The sequence below is a fragment of the Pristiophorus japonicus genome, chromosome 2, assembly GCF_044704955.1.
Source record: "Pristiophorus japonicus isolate sPriJap1 chromosome 2, sPriJap1.hap1, whole genome shotgun sequence".
Lineage (NCBI taxonomy): Eukaryota > Metazoa > Chordata > Chondrichthyes > Pristiophoridae > Pristiophorus > Pristiophorus japonicus.
Window position 1 is genome coordinate 373,586,061 of NC_091978.1, and position 20,982 is coordinate 373,607,042.

Sequence of the window (20,982 nt, forward strand, 5' to 3'; positions counted from 1 at the left end):
CCCTAGTTGTGAATTTCCCTCTTCCCAGGCCAGGAACACCGAGGCTATTCTGGTTAAAATCAACGAACTCAGTGCAGTTCAGGGATCGGATCTAGCACCTATATGGTTCAGTGCCACACCAATTAGCAAGTGCGACAAGTAAAAGCTGAATGAACTATAGCTAACTTGAGTGACACTATTTGGTTTTATATGAACAAAATGGAGATGAGAAACACATGGTTCATACCTTTGCGTCTAGCCCAAGTCCAGCTCGGGTAAGGATAATTGCAAGCGCTATACTTCTCAAGGAAGATGACCACTTGTAGTCAATGTATATAGCATCACGGACAACAGGAATATTTCGGAGAACAAAACCAGCAAGCAGCATTCCTAATACACAAGTACAAAGAAAATACATTACAGATAAACTGTCATTAGGCAAATTAATTAAATACAAATACATCTTTGGATATACAACACTGTTCTATGGATCAATATTTTTAAAAAAAGATATGGCCAACAAAAGCATTACTGTACTGGAGACAGAAATGTATGTAAAAATGAATCGCTGAATGCAATAATAAATAACCTCTTGGTTTCAAATACTGTAATTAGCTCTCCCTATGTTCTAACCATCACCATGATTCAGATTCATGCTTTGAAAGTACAGAATAGATATTGGAAAAAATCAACCCGCAACAGATCTTCAAAATCTAAGTTTGGTGGTCAAATTTTCAAAGGCTTCTTCAGTGGCAGAGATTATTTGAATTTATTATTTTTCATGATGAAAAACATGAAGAAATATTACAATACAGATTTAATAAACATAGAAAATAGGTGCAGGAGAAGGCCATTCGGCCGTTCTAGCCTGCACCGCCATTCAATGAGTTCATGGCTGAACATGCAATTTCAGTACCCCATTCCTGCTTTCTCGCCATACCCCTTGAACCCCCTAGTAGTAAGGACTTCATCTAACTCCTTTTTGAATATATTTAGTGAATTGGCCTCAACAACTTTCTGTGGTAGAGAATTCCACGGGTTCACCACTCTCTGGGTGAAGAAGTTTCTCCTCATCTCAGTCCTAAATGGCTTACCCCTTATCCTTAAACTGTGACCCCTGGTTCTGGACTTCTCAACATTGGGAACATTCTTCCTGCATCTAACCTGTCTAAACCCATCAGAATTTTAAACGTTTCTATGAGGTCCCCTCTCATTCTTCTGAATTCCAGTGAATACAAGCCCAGTTGATCCAGTCTTTCTTGATAGGTCAGTCCCGCCATCCCGGGAATCAGTCTGGTGAACCTTCGCTGCACTCCCTCAATAGCAAGAATGTCCTTTCTCAGGTTAGGAGACCAAAACTGTACACAATACTCCAGGTGTGGCCTCACCAAGGCCCTGTACAACTGTAGCAACACCTCCCTGCCCCTGTACTCAAATCCCCTCGCTATGAAGGCCAACATGCCATTTGCTTTCTTAACCGCCTGCTGTACCTGCATGCCAACCTTCAATGACTGATGTACCATGACACCCAGATCTCGTTGCACCTCCCCTTTTCCTAATCTGTCACCATTCAGATAATAGTCTGTCTCTCTGTTTTTACCACCAAAGTGGATAACCTCACATTTATCCACATTATACTTCATCTGCCATGCATTTGCTCACTCACCTAACCTATCCAAGTTGCTCTGCAGCCTCATAGCATCCTCCTCGCAGCTCACACTGCCACCCAACTTAGTGTCATCCGCAAATTTGGAGATACTACATTTAATCCCCTCGTCTAAATCATTAATGTGCAGTGTAAACAGCTGGGGCCCCCGCACAGAACCTTGCGGTACCCCACTAGTCACTGCCTGCCATTCTGAAAAGTCCCCATTTACTCCTACTCTTTGCTTCCTGTCTGACAACCAGTTCTCAATCCATGTCAGCACACTACCCCCAATCCCATGTGCCTTAACTTTGCACATTAATCTCTTGTGTGGGACCTTGTCGAAAGCCTTCTGAAAGTCCAAATATACCACATCAACTGGTTCTCCCTTGTCCACTCTACTGGAAACATCCTCAAAAAATTCCAGAAGATTTGTCAAGCATGATTTCCCTTTCACAAATCCATGCTGACTTGGACCTATCATGTCACCTCTTTCCAAATGTGCTGCTATGACATCCTTAATAATTGATTTCATCATTTTACCCACTACCGATGTCAGGCTGACCGGTCTATAATTCCTTGTTTTCTCTCTCCCTCCTTTTTTAAAAAGTGGGGTTACATTGGCTACCCTCCACTCCATAGGAACTGATCCAGAGTCTATGGAATGTTGGAAAATGACTGTCAATGCATCCGCTATTTCCAAGGCCACCTCCTTAAGTACTCTGGGATGCAGTCCATCAGACCCTGGGGATTTATCGGCCTTCAATCCCATCAATTTCCCCAACACAATTTCCCTAATAAGGATTTCCCTCAGTTCCTCCTTCTTACTAGACCCTCTGACCCCTTTTATATCCGGAAGGTTGTTTGTGTCCTCCTTAGTGAATACCAAACCAAAGTACTTGTTCAATTGGTCCGCCATTTCTTTGTTCCCCGTTATGAGTTCCCCTGATTCTGACTGCAGGGGACCTACGTTTGTCTTTACTAACCTTTTTCTCTTTACATATCTATAGAAACTTTTGCAATCCGTCTTAATGTTCCCTGCAAGCTTCTTCTCGTACTCCATTTTCCCTGCCCTAATCAAACCCTTTGTCCTCCTCTGCTGAGTTCTAAATTTCTCCCAGTCCCCGGGTTCGCTGCTATTTCTGGCCAATTTGTATGCCACTTCCTCGGCTTTAATACTATCCCTGATTTCCCTTGATAGCCACGGTTGAGCCACCTTCCCTTTTTTATTTTTACGCCAGACAGGAATGTACAATTGTTGTAGTTCATCCATGCGGTTTCTAAATGTCTGCCATTGCCCATCCACAGTCAACCCCTTAAGTATCATTCGCCAATCTATCCTAGCCAATTCACGCCTCATACCTTCAAAGTTAACCTTCTTTAAGTTCTGGACCATGGTCTCTGAATTAACTGTTTCATTCTCCATCCTAATGCAGAATTCCACCATATTATGGTCACTCTTCACCAAGGGGCCTCGCACAACGAGATTGCTAATTAATCCTCTCTCATTACACAACACCCAGTCTAAGATGGCCTCCCCCCTAGTTGGTTCCTCGACATATTGGTCTAGAAAACCATCCCTTATGCACTCCAGGAAATCCTCCTCCACCGTATTGCTTCCAGTTTGGTTAGCCCAATCTATGTGCATATTAAAGTCACCCATTATAACTGCTGCACCCTTATTGCATGCACCCCTAATTTCATGTTTGATGCCCTCCCCAACATCACTACTACTGTTTGGAGGTCTGTGCACAACTCCCACTAACGTTTTTTGCCCTTTGGTGTTCTGCAGCTCTACCCATATAGATTCCACATCATCCAAGCTAATGTCCTTCCTAACGATTGCATTAATCTCCTCCTTAACCAGCAATGCTACCCCACCTCCTTTTCCTTTTATTCTATTCTTCCTGAATGTTGAATACCCCTGGATGTTGAGTTCCCAGCCCTGATCGTCCTGGAGCCACGTCTCTGTAATCCCAATCACATCATATTTGTTAACATCTATTTGCACAGTTAATTCATCCACCTTACTATGGATACTCCTTGCATTAAGACACAAAGCCTTCAGGCTTGTTTTTTTTAACACCCTTTGTCCTTTTAGAATTTTGCTGTACAGTGGCCCTTTTTGTTCTTTGCCTTGGGTTTCTCTGCCCTCTACTTTTACTCATCTCCTTTCTGTCTTTTGCTTTTGTCTCCTTTTTGTTTCCCTCTGTCTCCCTGCATTGGTTCCCATCCCCCTGCCATATTAGTTTAACTCCTCCCCAACAGCACTAGCAAACACTCCCCCTAGGACATTGGTTCCGGTCCTGCCCAGGTGCAGACCGTCCGGTTTGTACTGGTCCCACCTCCCCCAGAACCGGTCCCAATGCCCCAGGAATTTGAATCCCTCCCTGCTGCACCACTGCTCAAGCCACGTATTCATCTGCACTATCCTGCGATTCCTACTCTGACTAGCACGTGGCACTGGTAGCAATCCCGAGATTACTACTTTTGAGGTCCTACTTTTTAATTTAGCTCCTAGCTCCTTAAATTCGTCTCATAGGACCTCATCCCTTTTTTTTTACCTATGTCGTTGGTACCAATGTGCACCACGACAACTGGCTGTTCTCTCTCCCTTTTTAGAATGTCCTGCACCCGCTCAGAGACATCCTTGACCCTTGCACCAGGGAGGCAACATACCATCCTGGAGTCTCGGTTGCGGCTGCAGAAACGCCTATCTATTCCCCTCACAATTGAATCCCCTATCATTATCGCTCTCCCATTCTTTTTCCTGCCCTCCTGTGCAACAGAGCCAGCCACGGTGCCATGAACTTGGCTGCTGCTGCCCTCCCCTGATGAGTCATCCCCCTCAACAGTACTCAAAGCAGTGTATCTGTTTTGCAGGGGGATGACCACAGGGGACCCCTGCACTACCTTCCTTGCACTGCTCTTCCTGCTGGTCTTCCATTCCTTATCTGGCTGTGGACCCTGAATAAACACACATATTCATGTAGGAATCAATGTGCACGAGTCAGTGTGCATGAAAAATTGGTCCGAGATGTAAAGGTTAAAAGACTTGCATTTATATAGCGCCTTTCATTACCTCAAGATGCCCCAATGCACTTTAGAGCTAATGAAATACTTTTGAAGTGTAGTCACCATTGTAATGTAGGAAACGCAGCAGCCAATTTGTGCATGGAATTGTCCCAGAAATAGCAATGAGATAATGACCAGATAATCTTGTTTTTTAGCAATGTTAGTTGAGGGATAAATATTGGCCTAAGACACTGGGAGAAATAGTGCCATGGGAACATTTACATCCACCTCAGACAGATAACGGTTTAATATCTCATTTGAAAGACGCACCTCCAACAGTGCAATACTCCCTCAAGCATGGACTCATCTGCCTGCTCAGGAGGATATCAAAAATATATTACTATTTGAATAAGAACGGGGTGTTTCTCCGCAGTGTCAGGGTCATGTTCCTTCCTCAGTCAACACCTCAAAATACAGATTCTCTCATCACATTCATTACTGTTTCACAGACCTTGCTGTGTGAAAATTGGCTTCCGCATTTGCCTACAAAGCAACAGTTATTACACTTTAAAAGCAATCCATTAGTTGTAAAGCACTTTAGGATGTGATAACGTACAATATAAAAGCAAGTTATTTTTCTTTCTGTACTCCCTATGTCTAGTCACCCAACACCAGCATTTTATTTATTATATCTTCCATTTTCTTACCAAGAAGAGGAGGTAACGGAGGCAAATTAGGGAATTTGATCATTCCAACAATCTTCCCTCCAAGAACTGCACACAGAAATAGAATCAGATTTCCAAACAAATTACCGCCAGGTAGGCACTCTGGACCTGTAATTGACCAGACAACGGCCCACAGCAGGATCACCATAATCACTGGAAAACAAGGTGAACATCGATTAATACAAGGATCAAAAACATTCAACATGAGATTTTATTCTTCTTAATTTGGACAATAACACTTGTCAACAGAAGAGCAATTAACACACTACCTTTTGAAATATGCAGGGCTTTACCATCATTATCAAATGGACGCCAATACGAAGAACCATTTGTAGTGCCATAGCACTGAGAAACAATTGTATTCATTTTAGTAGTATCATATGAATATTAAAGCCATGAATTGAATGTATTCATACCAAACTTTTGTCCTGTTTGGAACTATTTTCTTTGGCATGTCTGACAAACTGTTTTCCCTGCCCCAGCAACAAAGCATTGCAATAGTTCATTTTACATAAAAATAACTCAAAGCTCCAGGAATCTCTACCAGCTCACAAACCATTATTTCAATCTATTATGAGATTGGATGGCATTGTGCTCCTGTGCTAATTCAAAAGGCAGGCTTATGGTGCTAGATTAAGAGAGTTTGTTAGTCCCTATTCCTTCAAATCTATGGTATGCAGTGTGTTGCTGAACAATAATAGCGACTATAATCCCTTCCCTTCCTTGACTTCTCCATCTCTATTTTTGGGGATAGACTATTAACAAACATTCGCACTGACTCTCAAAGCTACCTGGACTACACTTCCTCCCACCCTGCATCCTGTAAGGACTCCATTCCGTTCTCCCAGTTTCTCCGTCTTATCTGATCTGATGCTGCCACCTTCCACACTAGTGCCTCTGACACGTCTTCCTTTTTCCTCAACCGAGGATTCCCCTCCGCCGTGGTTGACATGGCCTCGACTGTGTCTGTTCTATTTCCCACACCTCTGCTCTCACCCCTTCCCCTCCCTCCAGAACCACACAGGGTTCCCCTTGTCCTCACAACAGGGTTCCCCTTGTCCTCACCTTTCACCCCACCAGCCTCCACGTTCAATGGATCATCCTCCGCCATTTCCGCCACCACCAATCACATCTTCCCCTCCCCTTCCCTCTCAGCGTTCCGAAGGGACCGCTCCCTCTGCGACCCCCTGGTCCATTCCGCAGTCACCCCCAGCACCCCCTCCCCTTCCCATGGCACCTTCCTGTGCAAGCGCAGGAGATGCAACACCTGCCCTTTTACCTCCTCCCTTCCCACTGTCCAGGGCCCCAAACACTCCTTATAGGTGAAACAGCGATTTACTTGTACTTCTTGCAATTTAGTATACTGTATTCACTGCTCACAATGTGGACTCCTCTACATTGGGGAGACCAAACGCAGATTGAGTGACCGCTTTGCGGAACACCTCCGTTCAGTCCAAAAGCATGACCCCAAGCTTCCGGTCGCCTGTCATTTTAATTCTCCGCTCTACTCCCTGACTTCTCCGTCCTCGGACTCCTGCACTGTTCCAATGAAGCTCAACACAAGCTCAAGGAACAGCACCTTATCTTTCGTTCAGGCACGTTACAGCCTTCTGGGCTCAACATCGAGTTCAACAATTTCAGACCTTAGCCTCTGCCCATATTTTGCTCATATATTTTTTCTCTCTCTGTGTTTCCCATGGTAGCTGGTAATTATCCTGCCAATCACACCCTATCTAAACTAATCTTTTTCTAACTTCAGACATTACCATCTCAAGTCGGCCCATCATCCCTTTTGTCTCTCAAATCTCTCCTGTCTTCCACCCTATCACAGACCTTCCCTTTTCTCCCCGCCCCCTTTCAGTGCTCATTAAGAATCTGTTCTTTCGAATATTCGCCAGTTCTGATGAAGGATCATCGACCGGAAACATTAACTCTGTTTCTCTCCACAGATGCTGCCTGACCCGCTGAGATTTCCAGCATTTTCTGTTTTTATTTCAGATTCCAGCATCCGCAGTATTTTGCTTTTGTAATAATAGCGATTACTTGTCCACATTTATTGCCCATCCCTAGGTGCTCTGAGGTGGTGGTGATGGGCCTTGTGGTGGTCATGCCCCACAGGAAGCCATACAGCTGGGAGAAAAGCTTCCTCTTTGTGATGACTTGTATGAGTCAAAATAAAATTACAAACTCATTCAATTACCACCGAGCCTTGATCCCTACAACAAAATGAACAACTAAAAATGAATAAAAGTCATAATATAATATATAATTTTAGGGCGGGTCTTCTCCTGCCTGTCAATTTATATATATTCATATGCATATACAGTGTTGTGTAGTAAAGTGTTTAAGCACCAAAGACCATGTGGTATTCTGTAAAATACAGGTCACTGCTAATCAAGAATACAGGCATGTTTAAGCTCAGGAAAATGCCATTTGGCTTCAGAGTCTGACTTATTGTAATTAATCCCAACAAAATCTACCTGCCTTTTTCAGGATAACTTTTTAGTCACTTCTCTCCAGAAACACACATGGTAATTTCCTTAACCATAACACACTCTGCTGGAATGATCTTTCCTGGTAACTTATAAGAACATAAGACATAGGAGCAGGAGTAGGCCATTTGGCCCCTCGAGCCTGCTCGCCATTCAATAAGATCATGGCTGATCTGATCTTGGCCTCAGTCCACTTCCCTGCCCACTCCCCATAACCCTCGACTCCCTTATCATTCAAAAATCTATCCATCTCCACCTTAAATATATTCAATGACTCAGCCTCCACAGCTCTCTGTGGTAGGGAATTCCAAAGATTCATGACCCTCAGAGAAGAAATTCCTTCTCATCTCAGTTTTAAATGGGCAACCCCTTATTCTGAAACTATGCCCCCTGATAGTACAAGTCTATTGCCTTTAGGTAAAAAAGTTGGGCATGATTTCTCTTGTAACTACCAATTTCCACATGTTCCCCATGTATTTGAATCAACTGTGCCAATCCCCACACCTCAGTAATTGCAGAGGCAGCGCTGGTGGTACTTCTCCAGCGCTTTGAGAGCAAAAGTGTAATGGTAACACCAGAACTTGAAAACATTCAATGCTATTATGAGGCATGGCAAGGGTAGTGTAACCTCTGTTCACATACAAATATGTAATCATACAAGTGATTATAATCGCTGCTTCTATTGTTAATGAATGACGAACACAAATGCATGCTGTAGTCTAACCCTTTGTTAGTACGCTAGCAATAATTCCTTGAGGTGGGCATGCAAATATCCTCCATAGTTTCTGGTGGTGTTGATGAGTAGGCTCCTCGCTCTGACTGTTTTTATTCAAAAGGGTGGTTTCATCGACTTCCAGTGGTTGATCTGAATGGTCTGTGGCATTCACCTTATCAATAAAATCCTGCAACAAGGATACAAAATGCAACACATTTCTTAGACATCTAATCTCTTTTCTTTTTGAAAAATTTCTTTAAGAGATCTTATTTATTAAAAATAATGTAATTATAAGCTCTGTACTCCATATAATTCGACTAATGACTAATAGCATTGTGTTTGTGTGAAATTGTGGGAAAGTATGGAGTGTGCAGCCATGGGAATACTCATCAATATATTGTGGTAACATGGACAAAGATTTGCTTTTGGTATTGATTTTAACAGCTGAGAGGTGGTCAGTTCCACCACCGAGCAGCTGAAATGCTTGTCTAAGTCGGTGCTGCAGCAAAATGGCATCAGAATGCTGGCTTGCTAATACTGTAACGCCAGTTAGGGTTATACAAAATCCAATTGCAGAATAAAGACTCTTTATTCTCAGGCTAGCAAATATAGGTACTCCCTGATGCACTATGAAATATGGATTATAAATACGCACATACAATCTGATTAACAAGTGTAGCTAGTTAATGCCATTGGTTGTTCAACTGACATATATCATTAATTGGCTATCCCAACAATAGCATATTTTTTATCCATTCCTATCACAGCAGGTTAGGATTCTCATTGTATGCCACTGGAGTGAGCACGGCAACATATTGTGCAATTGCTATGTATGTAACAACAAGCTGAATTTATATAGTACCTTTAAATGTCATAAAAGGTCACAGTGTTACAGAGATGCAACTAGATGGTGAGTTACTGTGAGAGTTAGATCCTCCAGAGTAGTGTGCTATATCAGGCTATACAGTGGGTTCCACGCAAAGTGGACACACATTTGTCCAGACTGTTGGGTAAACCAGACAAACTGCACCATGTTAACATCTATACAAGACTCAGTGGTTTGTCTGGACAGAATTATCAGTTTGTCTGGACAAACTAACAGATCTTGCACACACATTGATAAGTTTGGTGCCTTGTATGTGTCAACCTTTGGAATACTGCATATAGTTTTGGCCAAAAAGATGATGGATCTATTGGAGAGGGTTCACAATCAGAATGATTGCAGGACTTGAACTCTAAATTTTAACGGTAGATGTCAAAATTGAAATTGTTTTCATTGAGAAAAGATTGGGACACAACATAGTCAATGTTATGTATTGAATAAAGAGTCTGACCAGATACTGTGAGCTCAAAGTAAGGTGTGACCGTAGTCCTTTATTACAGGTCTCCAGAGTGCCTCTCCAGCCTGTGAGGCCTCCTTAGGTGCTCCCAAGGGATTGTGGGATCCCTTGGTACTCCAGGGGATGAGCCCTCTGGTGGTTAAACAAAGTATTTACAGGTTTACATATATAACAGTCAAGGCTGTTAGAATGTGAGAGGAATGGATAATATCAATATCATTTCAACTGTGATTGTGCAACAAGAGGACACAAGTATAAAACTGTCAAGCCTCATGAAACACATTTGTAGGAGCTCCCCCATTCCTGCAAAAACTGATTAATATGTAGAAAATATTTTTTTGAAGTTAGTGCTACATCAATGAACTCTTAAAAAGGAGTTGGGTGGTTATCTGGCTGGAAATGGGATTGAAGGTCAAAGATAATATTTACGTAGAGACAATTGATTTATGGATCACTAAGAAGTATGGACGAAGTTCACCGTTTTATTTTGTTGGAATTTTACTGGTACCTGTACAGGTATTTAATCACTGCCCTATGGAAATGAAAAGAAGTTGTGCTGCGGCAATGCAAGTGTCAAAAAGAATTGTGGTCCAGTTGAGGGAATGGGTTTGATGCACCAAATGGCCTTTTCCCACTGCAAGCTTTATGTCCGAAGCACTCCACAAACTGATCCTTCAGGTCTCCTGCATTTTATGTATATTGCATTAGACAGCATGAAACTTATCAATATCACTGTACAGTGTAAATCATTAAAAGCGGGGTTTGCTGATCGCCGTGCCCATCAGATATATCCTTGAAGATCCGATCTGACAGGTATATGCTGGCCACTGCAATCAGCAAATCAGGTCTGAAGGATTCTAGCTATAATGCAGTAATGTTGAACAGTGCATTACTGTAATAGATATAACGCAGGAAGGCTGGAAGCTTGGGTCAGGCTGGGTTGCCCGATACATGTCAGCATGCACAAAATTTGTCTGCACTAACCAATGAATCTTGTACACCTGTTAACGCATTTGGTTCTGGTAGACATGGCTTGTCCAGAAAAATCAGGTGTAAATGGAGTTCACTATTAAATCTATGAATCGGTCACGTATGATATGTCAGGTTAGAATGGCCATTGGACATGTCAAACTAATCAGGTCTGCACAAATAAGCTCCCTATAAGCAGCTTACCCTCACATTAGTTTTCTCTTAGTGTGCTCAATTCAGATATATACAGGGACAAGGAGCTAACAAGGACAGCTGCTGCAGATTTTCTTTGAGCCTTCAAAACCATGCTCTACAATAAAAATGAAGCCAAGATAAAAGTATCAGGCAACAGCAGCAATCTTGTAACTGGAACAATGCTCCGGAGATGACTCTGAACATAAGCGAATACTGAGCTCCTACAGTGGTGGACTGGGTAACCACAATTCATTATATTGTGATGATTATAAACACTGAATGATGATGACATCATTAGACTTATCAGCAGAATCAGGTCTGCATTGCAAATAGGGGACTTCGTTTTTGACACAAGCAGGCTTCCGTGGATAGGAACCATAAAATAACAAATGATGCACTGTGCTGCAGCATCTAATTACCTTAAATGTTTTACTAGGAACAATAAATCGCCATGGTCTAACCCTTGTGCTTTGACTGCAGATACACAAATTAAGAGCTGTTTATAAAGATGTAAAACAATTTAGAATATTATGGCAGTTCTGTTCCTAATGGGAAAGAAAACCAACTTTTGAGGGAAAAAAATTTCAAGTTTTAAATGCCTCTCTGAAGTTAGGGCTACAAAGCTTACTGGATCGGTAACCTCTGCTGCAAAAGTCATAGGCATCAATTATGCAGAGATTGCACTGAAGGTTAATGAAAACTGCTTCATCCTCAACAGTACTGGTCAACAGTATATAAGAAAACCGGATCTGCTGTGTGAGTAGGTCTGTGTGTTGAGCAAGGTTTAGCAGTTCCTGATGCTAGTTTGAGCAATGAAGGAATTGAGTGTATCTGGTTGTATCTGCCTAGCGGAAATGTAATATTAGGAAGCACATTAAAAAGGTGAGTATGTGAGGATACTAAATCTATTTATAAAATGTTCATCAGTGGGCTCCAAAGCAGTAACTAAACCAGTTACTGTAAATACCAGCCAAACCAGAACAAATTCCTGAATTCAAAATGGAAACTGAGCACAAAATATATTCCAGTTTTTATAATTTAAACAAGCCATTTTTTTTCTACATCAACACTTGCACGTTACCATAGCAGGATCACTATTTGGCAAATAACAAGATAAATGCATGCACCAGCTTCACCTACATTTAGGTAGTGCACAGCACAGCCACAGATACACGAGAACCAATAGTAAATGTGCAGAAGACAGTAAATTTGCATCCTAAACATAAAAGGTTATAACACTTAACACAATTAAAATTACTTGAAATAAGCCCAACAACATTAGTGTGAACAAACTTAAACATTACACTTAATAGAGAGCTCTTTTAAAAAAAACTACTGCATACACACTACTACATACATACCTGTGATTCTGACATTATTTTCAAAGTTGCCTGAGAAGTTTTATCTTCATTTGTAGCATTATTTAGGTGTTCAATATCTTTGTTTGCCATGTTGATTACACTGCAAGAGGAGGAAAGGGAGGTGAAACTGGCACCAAATTATCACACAACAGCATTCCAGGATTACAAGGTGTTCAGGGATACTGTTAGAAGTCGGCATTATATTGCTCAGGGTAACAAATATGTTGAATTTCAGAAGGAACGAGCTGTTCCTGAGCCTAGCCAATGGTTTATAGGTGAAAAATAAAGCACAGAAAAGTGCAATCTTAGCAGTGGTGGATTTGGAAAAATTTGAATGGAGATGCGAGTTCCGGTGGGAGAAGAAAGGTCAGTGGACATGCCCCTTCAAGAAATTTTTATGTTTTTTGAAACATTTTTCAGTGGTTTTTTGAAGTACTGCATACTGTGATTCAGTATTTTAAGCCAAAAATAATTTATTCTGGAATGGTTTATGTAGTTATGAGTCACAATGAAACATTAATTTTTGCTCCAACAGAGGGTTATGCTCGAGTATAATACAACAAGCGGACAGGCAAGCAGTTGCCATAGCTGACTGGGATAACGATGGTTTATAGGCTTACTTACAACATAGCACTACTAAAACAGATGAAAACAGAATATTTTCATGCAAAAATATAACAGTGTGCACATTTGCAATGTTCTTCGAGTGCAGGAAGACTTCTCATTGCACTTCGAATCAAGAAAGACAAAACAATTAGTCAATACGTTATGGCAGACGGCCACAAAGTAAACTTTTAAATGTTTTTATATTATCATTTGCCACATCCAATGCATGCCACACAACACCCTAAGCTTCTGAAGTAAAACACTGGTGAGAACATAAGAACATAAGAATTAGGAACAGGAGTAGGCCATCTAGCCCCTCGAGTTTGCTCCGCCATTCAACAAGATCATGGCTGATCTGACCGTGGACTCAGCTCCACTTACCCGCCTGCTCCCCATAACCCTTAATTCCCTTCTTGGTTAAAAATCTATCTGTGACTTGAATACATTCAATGAGCTAGCCTCAACTGCTTCCTTGGGCAGAGAATTCCACAGATTCACAACCCCCTGGGAGAAGAAATTCCTTCTCAACTCAGTTTTAAATTGGCTCCCCCCGTATTTTGAGGCTGTGCCCCCTAGTTCTAGTCTCCCCGACCAGTGGAAACAACCTCTCTGCCTCTATCTTGTCTATCCCTTTCATTATTTTAAATGTTTCTATAAGATCACTCCTTCTGAACTCCAACGAGTAAAGACCCAGTCTACTCAATCTATCATCATAAGGTAACCCCTCATCTCCGGAATCAGCCTAGTGAATTGTCTCTGTACCCCCTCCAAAGCTAGTATATCCTTCCTTAAGTAAGGTGACCAAAACTGCACACAGTACTCCAGGTGCAGCCTCACCAATACCCTGTACAGTTGCAGAAGGACATCCCTGCTTTTGTACTCCATCCCTCTCGCAATGAAGGCCAACATTCCATTCGCCTTCCTGATTACCTGTTGCACCTGCAAACTAACTTTTTGGGACCCAAAAAGAGTTTCATGCACTAGGACCCCCAGGTCCCTCTGCACCGCAGCATGTTGTAATTTCTTCCCATTCAAATAATATTCCCTTTTACTGTTTTTTTTCCCAAGGTGGATGACCTCACACTTTCCAACATTGTATTCCATCTGCCAAACCTTAGCCCATTCGCTTAACCTATCTAAATCTCTTTGCAGCCTCTCTGTGTCCTCTACACAACGCGCTTTCCCACTAATCTTTGTGTCATCTGCAAATTTTGTTATACTACACTCTGTCCCCTCTTCCAGGTCATCTATGTATATTGTAAACAGTTGTGGTCCCAGCACCGATCCCTGTGGCACACCACTAACCACTGATTTCCAACCCGAAAAGGACCCATTTATCCCGACTCTCTGCTTTCTGTTAACCAGCCAATTCTCTATCCATGCTAATACATTTCCACTGACTCCGCGGACCTTTATCTTCTGCAGTAACCTTTTGTGTGGCACCTTATCGAATGCCTTTTGAAAATCTAAATACACTATATCCATCGGTACACCTCTATCCACCATGCTCGTTATATCCTCAAAGAATTCCAGTAAATTAGTTAAACATGATCTCCCCTTCATGAATCCATGCTGTGTCTGCTTGATTGCACTATTCCTATCTAGATGTCCCGCTATTTCTTCCTTAATGATAGTTTCAAGCATTTTCAAGCAGATGTTAAACTAACCGGCCTATAGTTACCTGCCTTTTGTCTGCCCCCTTTTTTAAACAGAGGCGTTACATTAGCAGCTTTCCAATCCGCTGGTACCTCCCCAGAGTCCAGAGAATTTTGGTAGATTATAACGAATGCATCTGCTATAACTTCCGCCATCTCTTTTAATACCCTGGGATGCATTTCATCAGGACCAGGGGACTTGTCTACCTTGAGTCCCATTAGCCTGTCCAGCACTACCCCACAAGTGATAGTGATTGTCTCAAGGTCCTCCCTTCCCACATTCCTGTGACCAGCAATTTCTGGCATGGTTTCTGTGTCTTCCACTGTGAAGACCGAAGCAAAATAATTGTTTAAGGTCTCAGCTATTTCCAAATTTCCCATTATTAAATCCCCCTTCTCATCTTCTAAGGGATCAACATTTACTTTAGTCACTCTTTTCCGTTTTATATATCAGTAAAAGCTTTTACTATCCGTTTTTATGTTTTGCGCAAGTTTACCTTCGTAATCTATCTTTCCTTTCTTTATTGCTTTCTTAGTCATTCTTTGCTGTCATTTAAAATTTTCCCAATCTTCTAGTTTCCCACTAACCTTGGCCACCTTATACGCATTGGTTTTTAATTTGATACTCTCCTTTATTTCCTTGGTTATCCACGGCTGGTTATCCCTTCTCTTACCGCCCTTCTTTTTCACTGGAATATATTTTTGTTGAGCACCATGAAAGAGCTCCTTAAAAGTCATCCACTGTTCCTCAATTGTGCCACCATTTAGTCTGTGTTTCCAGTCTACTTTAGCCAACTCTGCCCTCATCCCACTGTAGTCCCCTTTGTTTAAGCATAGTACGCTCGTTTGAGACACTACTTCCTCACCCTCAATCTGTATTACAAATTCAACCATACTGTGATCACTCATTCCGAGAGGATCTTGTTGGTTTTCTTGTTGGTTTCAGTCTTTCAATATCCAAAGGAATATATTGGCATGACCTGGCTGGCCTCCCACATTCTACCTTCTATAAACTTGAGGTAATCCAAAACTCTGTTGCACGTGTCTTAACTCGCACCAAGTCCCGCTCACCCATCACCCCGTACTCGCTGCCCCGTGTCCTAACTCGCACCGAGTCCCGTTCACCCATCACCCCTGTGCTCGCTGATCTATATTGTCTCCCAGTTAAGCAACACCACGATTTTAAAATTCTCATCCTTGTTTTCAAATCCCTCCATGGCCTCACCCCCCCCAATCTCTGTGATCTCCTCCAATCCCACAACTGCCCCCCCCCCCCCCCCCCCAACCCCCTCTCCAATGCCACGAGATATCTGCACTCGTCCGATTCTGGCCTCTTGAGCATCCTTAATTTTAATTGCTCAACCATTGGTGGCCGTGCCTTCAGCTACCCAGGCCTCAAGCTCTGGAACTCCCTCCATAAACCTCTCCGCCTCTCTATCTCACTCTCCTCCTTTACGATGCTCCTTAAAACCCACCTCTTTGAATCGTTTGGTCATCTGCCCTAATTTCTCCTTTGTGGTTTGGTGTCAAATTTTGTTTTATAACACTCCTGTGAAGTGCCTTGAGATGTTTTACTACGTTAAAGGTACTATATAAATACAAGGTGTTGTTGGTGTAGTTATTGTAGTTATATTATCGAGTGCAGATATCCTGATTGTAATAATAAGGAGCTACATTGGATGTAAAAAAATAAGCAAGGCACAAAATACAGTAGCAATCAAATGAATTAAAAACCTAACCAGCATATTACACCAACATACTGAATCAAACCCCGAGAACCATAGAATACGTTCCATCTTTACACTGGGGCAACTTCCAAATGGGGGATGGAAAAGCTGATGACTGTTCCAAAAGCAGACTATTTGTAACTTTGCACTCGTGTTATTATAAAATAGCGTGTCCTCCGGCTCGCCACAGGAGCTCAGTACTGCACTGGAGTATCAGTCTAGATTTTTGTGTGCGAATCTCTGGAGTAGGACTTGAACCCACAACCTTCTGACTCACAGACTCATGAGTAAATGCAGGGGAGAGCAGCTAATACATTTTAAAAACCCTTCAAGCATTTTTAGTTCTCAAAATCTTTCCTAAATAGCTGCAAACTATATTTTCTGTAAATTTTTTGGAAGTAATACTGCAACCGCCCAAACCCACGACCTCTACCACCTAGAAGGACAAGGGCAGCGGGCGCATGGGAACACCACCACCTCCACATTCCCCTCCCAGTCACACACCATCCCGACTTGGAAATATATCGGCCATTCCTTAATCGTCGCTGGGTCACAATCCTGGAACTCCCTCCCTAACAGCACTGTGGGAGTACCTTCACCACACGGACTGCAGCGGTTCAAGGCGGCGGCTCACCACCACCTTCTCAAGGGGCAATTAGGGATGGGCAATAAATGCCGGCCTTGCTAGCGACACCCACATCCCAGAACGAACAAATAAAAAATGAGGCAATATTGAGTGGAAGAAAGCCAGAGGCAACGCATCCTATAGAGGAAGCACACTAAGCTAGACTGACAGAGAAAGGACATTTGTAAGTCGTGTGGATGACATTTTTAAGCCATGGAAAGGGCATTTTGAGGTTTTGTAAAAGTAATTTTGAAGTTTTTTCCGTCAGATCCTCAGTGGTACAAAGGGATAGGGAGTGAAATGAGAACACTGGCTTTTGTGTGTTATGATACATCTATAGATGTCACAGTTGGAGAGCTCATACACGGTTTGCCATGTTTCTAGGTTATTACTCTAAACATTATCTCGGGTTTAGCATCGCTGGTCATTATCACAAGCGGATCTCAGGTTTCCTAATTAGAAGTGCACTTTCTCTTGGATTTTCTTGCCAAACTGTCCTGCAGACTTTGAACCAATAATTAGCATTACTTACATAAGGTAGATGAATGAACAGGACACAGTTTAACATAGTAAAATATATACTTCTCTACACTCAATATATAAAAGAGACCTAGGGCCCGAAATTCAGTCCCGCTGGAAAGCTGGTGATCCCCCACCTTTCTGGGGCCATTAGCGCTGATATTTTTTCGTGGCTGGGCCACCCCATATTCAGCTCCAAAAGTGAACACGTGTGTTCCAGCACTAATGAATCCTTCCAAAGTGGATTTTTCAGCGGTGTGGCTCTTAATTTGAGCATTATCACCATGGAGAAATTCAGCATGCAGGTAAGGGTTTCTAATGAGCCAGCTGCTCCCTGGCCTTTTTAAAGACCCGGGTTTGCAGCAAGGCCTTGAGAGGGGGGAAGGAGATTGGAAGGATGGCTGGTGTAAGAGGTGCAAGGAGAGCCAACTGATATGGAGCTGGAGACACTGATGGACGGTATCGAGGACAGAAGAAGAATATTGTTTCCTGATGTGGGGAGATTTGGCCGACAAGCAGTACATAATGCATGGAGGGAGATTGCAGGGAAGGTGTCAGGCACTTCCATGTATGTGAGGACGCACCCTCCCAGGAGGATGCTAGCCAGTCTGCCCCCGGCCCTTCCAGGGTGGCGATGGGTCGACGCCTCCTAGCTCTGGGGTGACAGGGAACCTCCTCCTCCTCCGGTGATACTGCTTGGCTCAACCTCCAGCGGCTGTCCCCTCAAGATGGCCAGGTTGTGCATCATGCAGCAGACCACGATGATGATGGAGACCTGTTGAGGAGAGTACTGCAAGGTGCCATCAGAGCGGTCCAAGCACTGGAATCTCTGCTTAAGGATGCTGCCTATGCACTGCTCGATGATGCACCTGGTGGCACAATGAGCATCATTGTAATGGATGCTCTGGCGCTGTCCTGGGGTTCCGCAGAGGAATGTGCAGCCAAGTGGACAGGGGATATCCCTTGTTCCCAAGAAGCCAACCACAATCCTGATTCAGGCCGGTGAAGCGGTGGGCACACTGGTCTGGTGCAGAATGAACGAATCATGGCTGCTGCCTCCTTTGCCCACTGCCTGTCTGCACAGTGCTGACGGCGATGCCTTCGCCTGTGGGCTGCCCTACTTCTGACCAGGTGTACCAGGTGTCGCCCTCCCAACACTCCTCCCATCCTCAGCGTGAACTCTGCCAAGCAGGTCTCTGCAGCCCACAGGATTCCACTAAAGAGTCAGACCTGAAAATTGTACAAAAGTACAAGGGTATGTGCAAACCTGAGCAGCACTCAGCAGGAGCCAAAACAATTAATAAAATATGAAAAGAAAAATACTGCGCATGCTAGAAAAGGAAATAATAATTAATAAAACAATATTACTGCGGATGCATGCTGGAAAATGAAATAAAAACAATAAGAAATAATAAACCTAAGGGCCCGAGTGATGTCGAAAATCTCGCGGGGGCACTGCCGGGAAAAGTTCTACCTTTGCCTCGGTGAATTTCACTATGATAGTCCCTTTCCAGCGGCCCGCACGCTGCAGACTCACTGCTGGATATCTTCCTTTACTGCGGCTTCACTGCGTCATTTCCGGCAGAAGTGAACACCGCTGCAATCCTCCCCGAGCTCAATATGACTCGGGGAGGGAAATGTATCCGAATGCGGCGGCCGATCGATTTTTTCGATCGACCGCCCAAACACCACGGTAGCCGTCCCTTTGGGGACGGTGAATTTCGGGCCCCTGCTCTCCAAATATGGATCTTTGAACAGAAGTCAATTTACTACCAACTCACTCCGCCATGACTGATCTTCGACCTCAACTTCACTTTCCCGCCCGATCCCCATAACCCTAAGGTCCAAAAATCTATCGATCTCAGCCTTGAATATACTGAACAACTGAGCATCCACAGCCCTTTGGAGCAGAGAATTTCAAAGATTCACCACCCTCAGTGAAGAAATTCCTCCTCATCTCAGTCCTAAATGACTGACCCTTATCCTGAGACTGTGACCCCCTGGTTCTAGACTCTCCAGCCCAGGGGAAACATCCTCCCTGCATCTACTCTGTCAAGCACTCTCAGAATCTTATATGTTTCAATGAGATCACCTCTCACTCTTCTAAACTTCAGAGAGTATAGATCCATTGTACTCAATCTCTCCTCATAGGACAACCCTTTCATCCCAGGAATCTTTGATGCGCACCCTCTTAGTCAAGTACATCTTTCCTTAGGTATAGAGACCAAAACTGTGCTCAGTAATCCAGGTGTGGTCTGATCAAAGCCTTGAACAATTGCAACAAACATAGAAACATAGAAACATAGAAACATAGAAAATAGGTGCAGGAGTAGGCCATTCGGCCCTTCTAGCCTGCACCGCCATTCAATGAGTTCATGGCTGAACATTCAACTTCAGTACCCCATTCCTGCTTTCTCGCCATACCCCTTGATCCCCCTAGCAGTAAGGACCTCATCTAACTCCTTTTTGAATATATTTAGTGACAAGATTTCCTTATTCTTGTACTCCAACCCCCTTGGAGTAAAGGCCAACACATCATTTGCCTTTCCAATTGCTTGCTTATCAGCACGCCAACTCTGTGTTTTTGTGTACAAGGACACCCAATCCCTCTGAATACCAACATTTAATAGTTACTCACCTTTTAAAAAAGTATTCTGTTTTTCGATTCTTCCTATCAAAGTGAGTAACCTCACATCTCCTCACATTATACTCCATCGGCCACCTTCTTCCCCACTCGCTTATTTGTCTCTATCCCTTTGCAGACTCTTTGTAACCTCCGAGCTTACTTTCACACCTAGCTTTATATTGTCAGCAAACCTCATCATTACCTTAGACCAACTGTCACTGACAGATTATCAATTGTTTGGAATGTTGTGGTGTGCCTGACTGGGTGGATTGAATCGAGCACCACCTTAACCAGCAAGGTGTATCAAAATATTTTTGTAAACAATGTAGGCAATCTTGACAATTGCATAAAATGTTTTGGAATTCAATAATGTTAATTAAGCAATTAACAAACAATTATTGCGTGGGCCATCATAAAACGTATATCTGTGGAGTCCTTTTCCAGACACCTCGTCTGTTCTGAGCTGGTAGTTTTCTGCTGACAAGGTGCTTTGCGTGATCTTAGATATTAACCTCTTGCATGCTGCTATTAGCAGTATAAAATACAAGTTAAAAATTCAACACAAGCAAAATGTATGTTTGTGTCAAAGGGCTTTTGTTATGAAATCAGAGATAAGGCCGTTATGGGTGATTAGTGACTGTGAAAAGGATAATGATGATAAATACATCACTAGTCTATGCTGGGAAGTGCATAAAGACTACCTTGCAGAAATAACAGTGGAGGCAGATGTGAATATAGGAGACAAGGATTTGGTTGTTTGCAGCAAGGAAGGACTATATAAAAGGCAG

The 20,982-nt window shown here is 42.9% G+C and overlaps 1 protein-coding gene across 1 annotated transcript in view; it reads right to left on the reverse strand.

The window, feature by feature from the left end:
• Positions 1-20,982, reverse strand: part of LOC139251091 (sodium/hydrogen exchanger 9B2-like) — a 157,969-nt gene that overhangs the window by 62,019 nt on the left and 74,968 nt on the right. Inside the window, exons 3-6 of the mRNA XM_070873154.1 lie at positions 12,437-12,536; positions 8,581-8,758; positions 5,347-5,517; positions 227-369 (exon numbers count right to left, since the gene is read on the reverse strand). Of these exons, the coding sequence (XP_070729255.1) occupies positions 227-369; positions 5,347-5,517; positions 8,581-8,758; positions 12,437-12,536 (592 nt within the window). The remainder of the gene's footprint in view (positions 1-226; positions 370-5,346; positions 5,518-8,580; positions 8,759-12,436; positions 12,537-20,982) is intronic.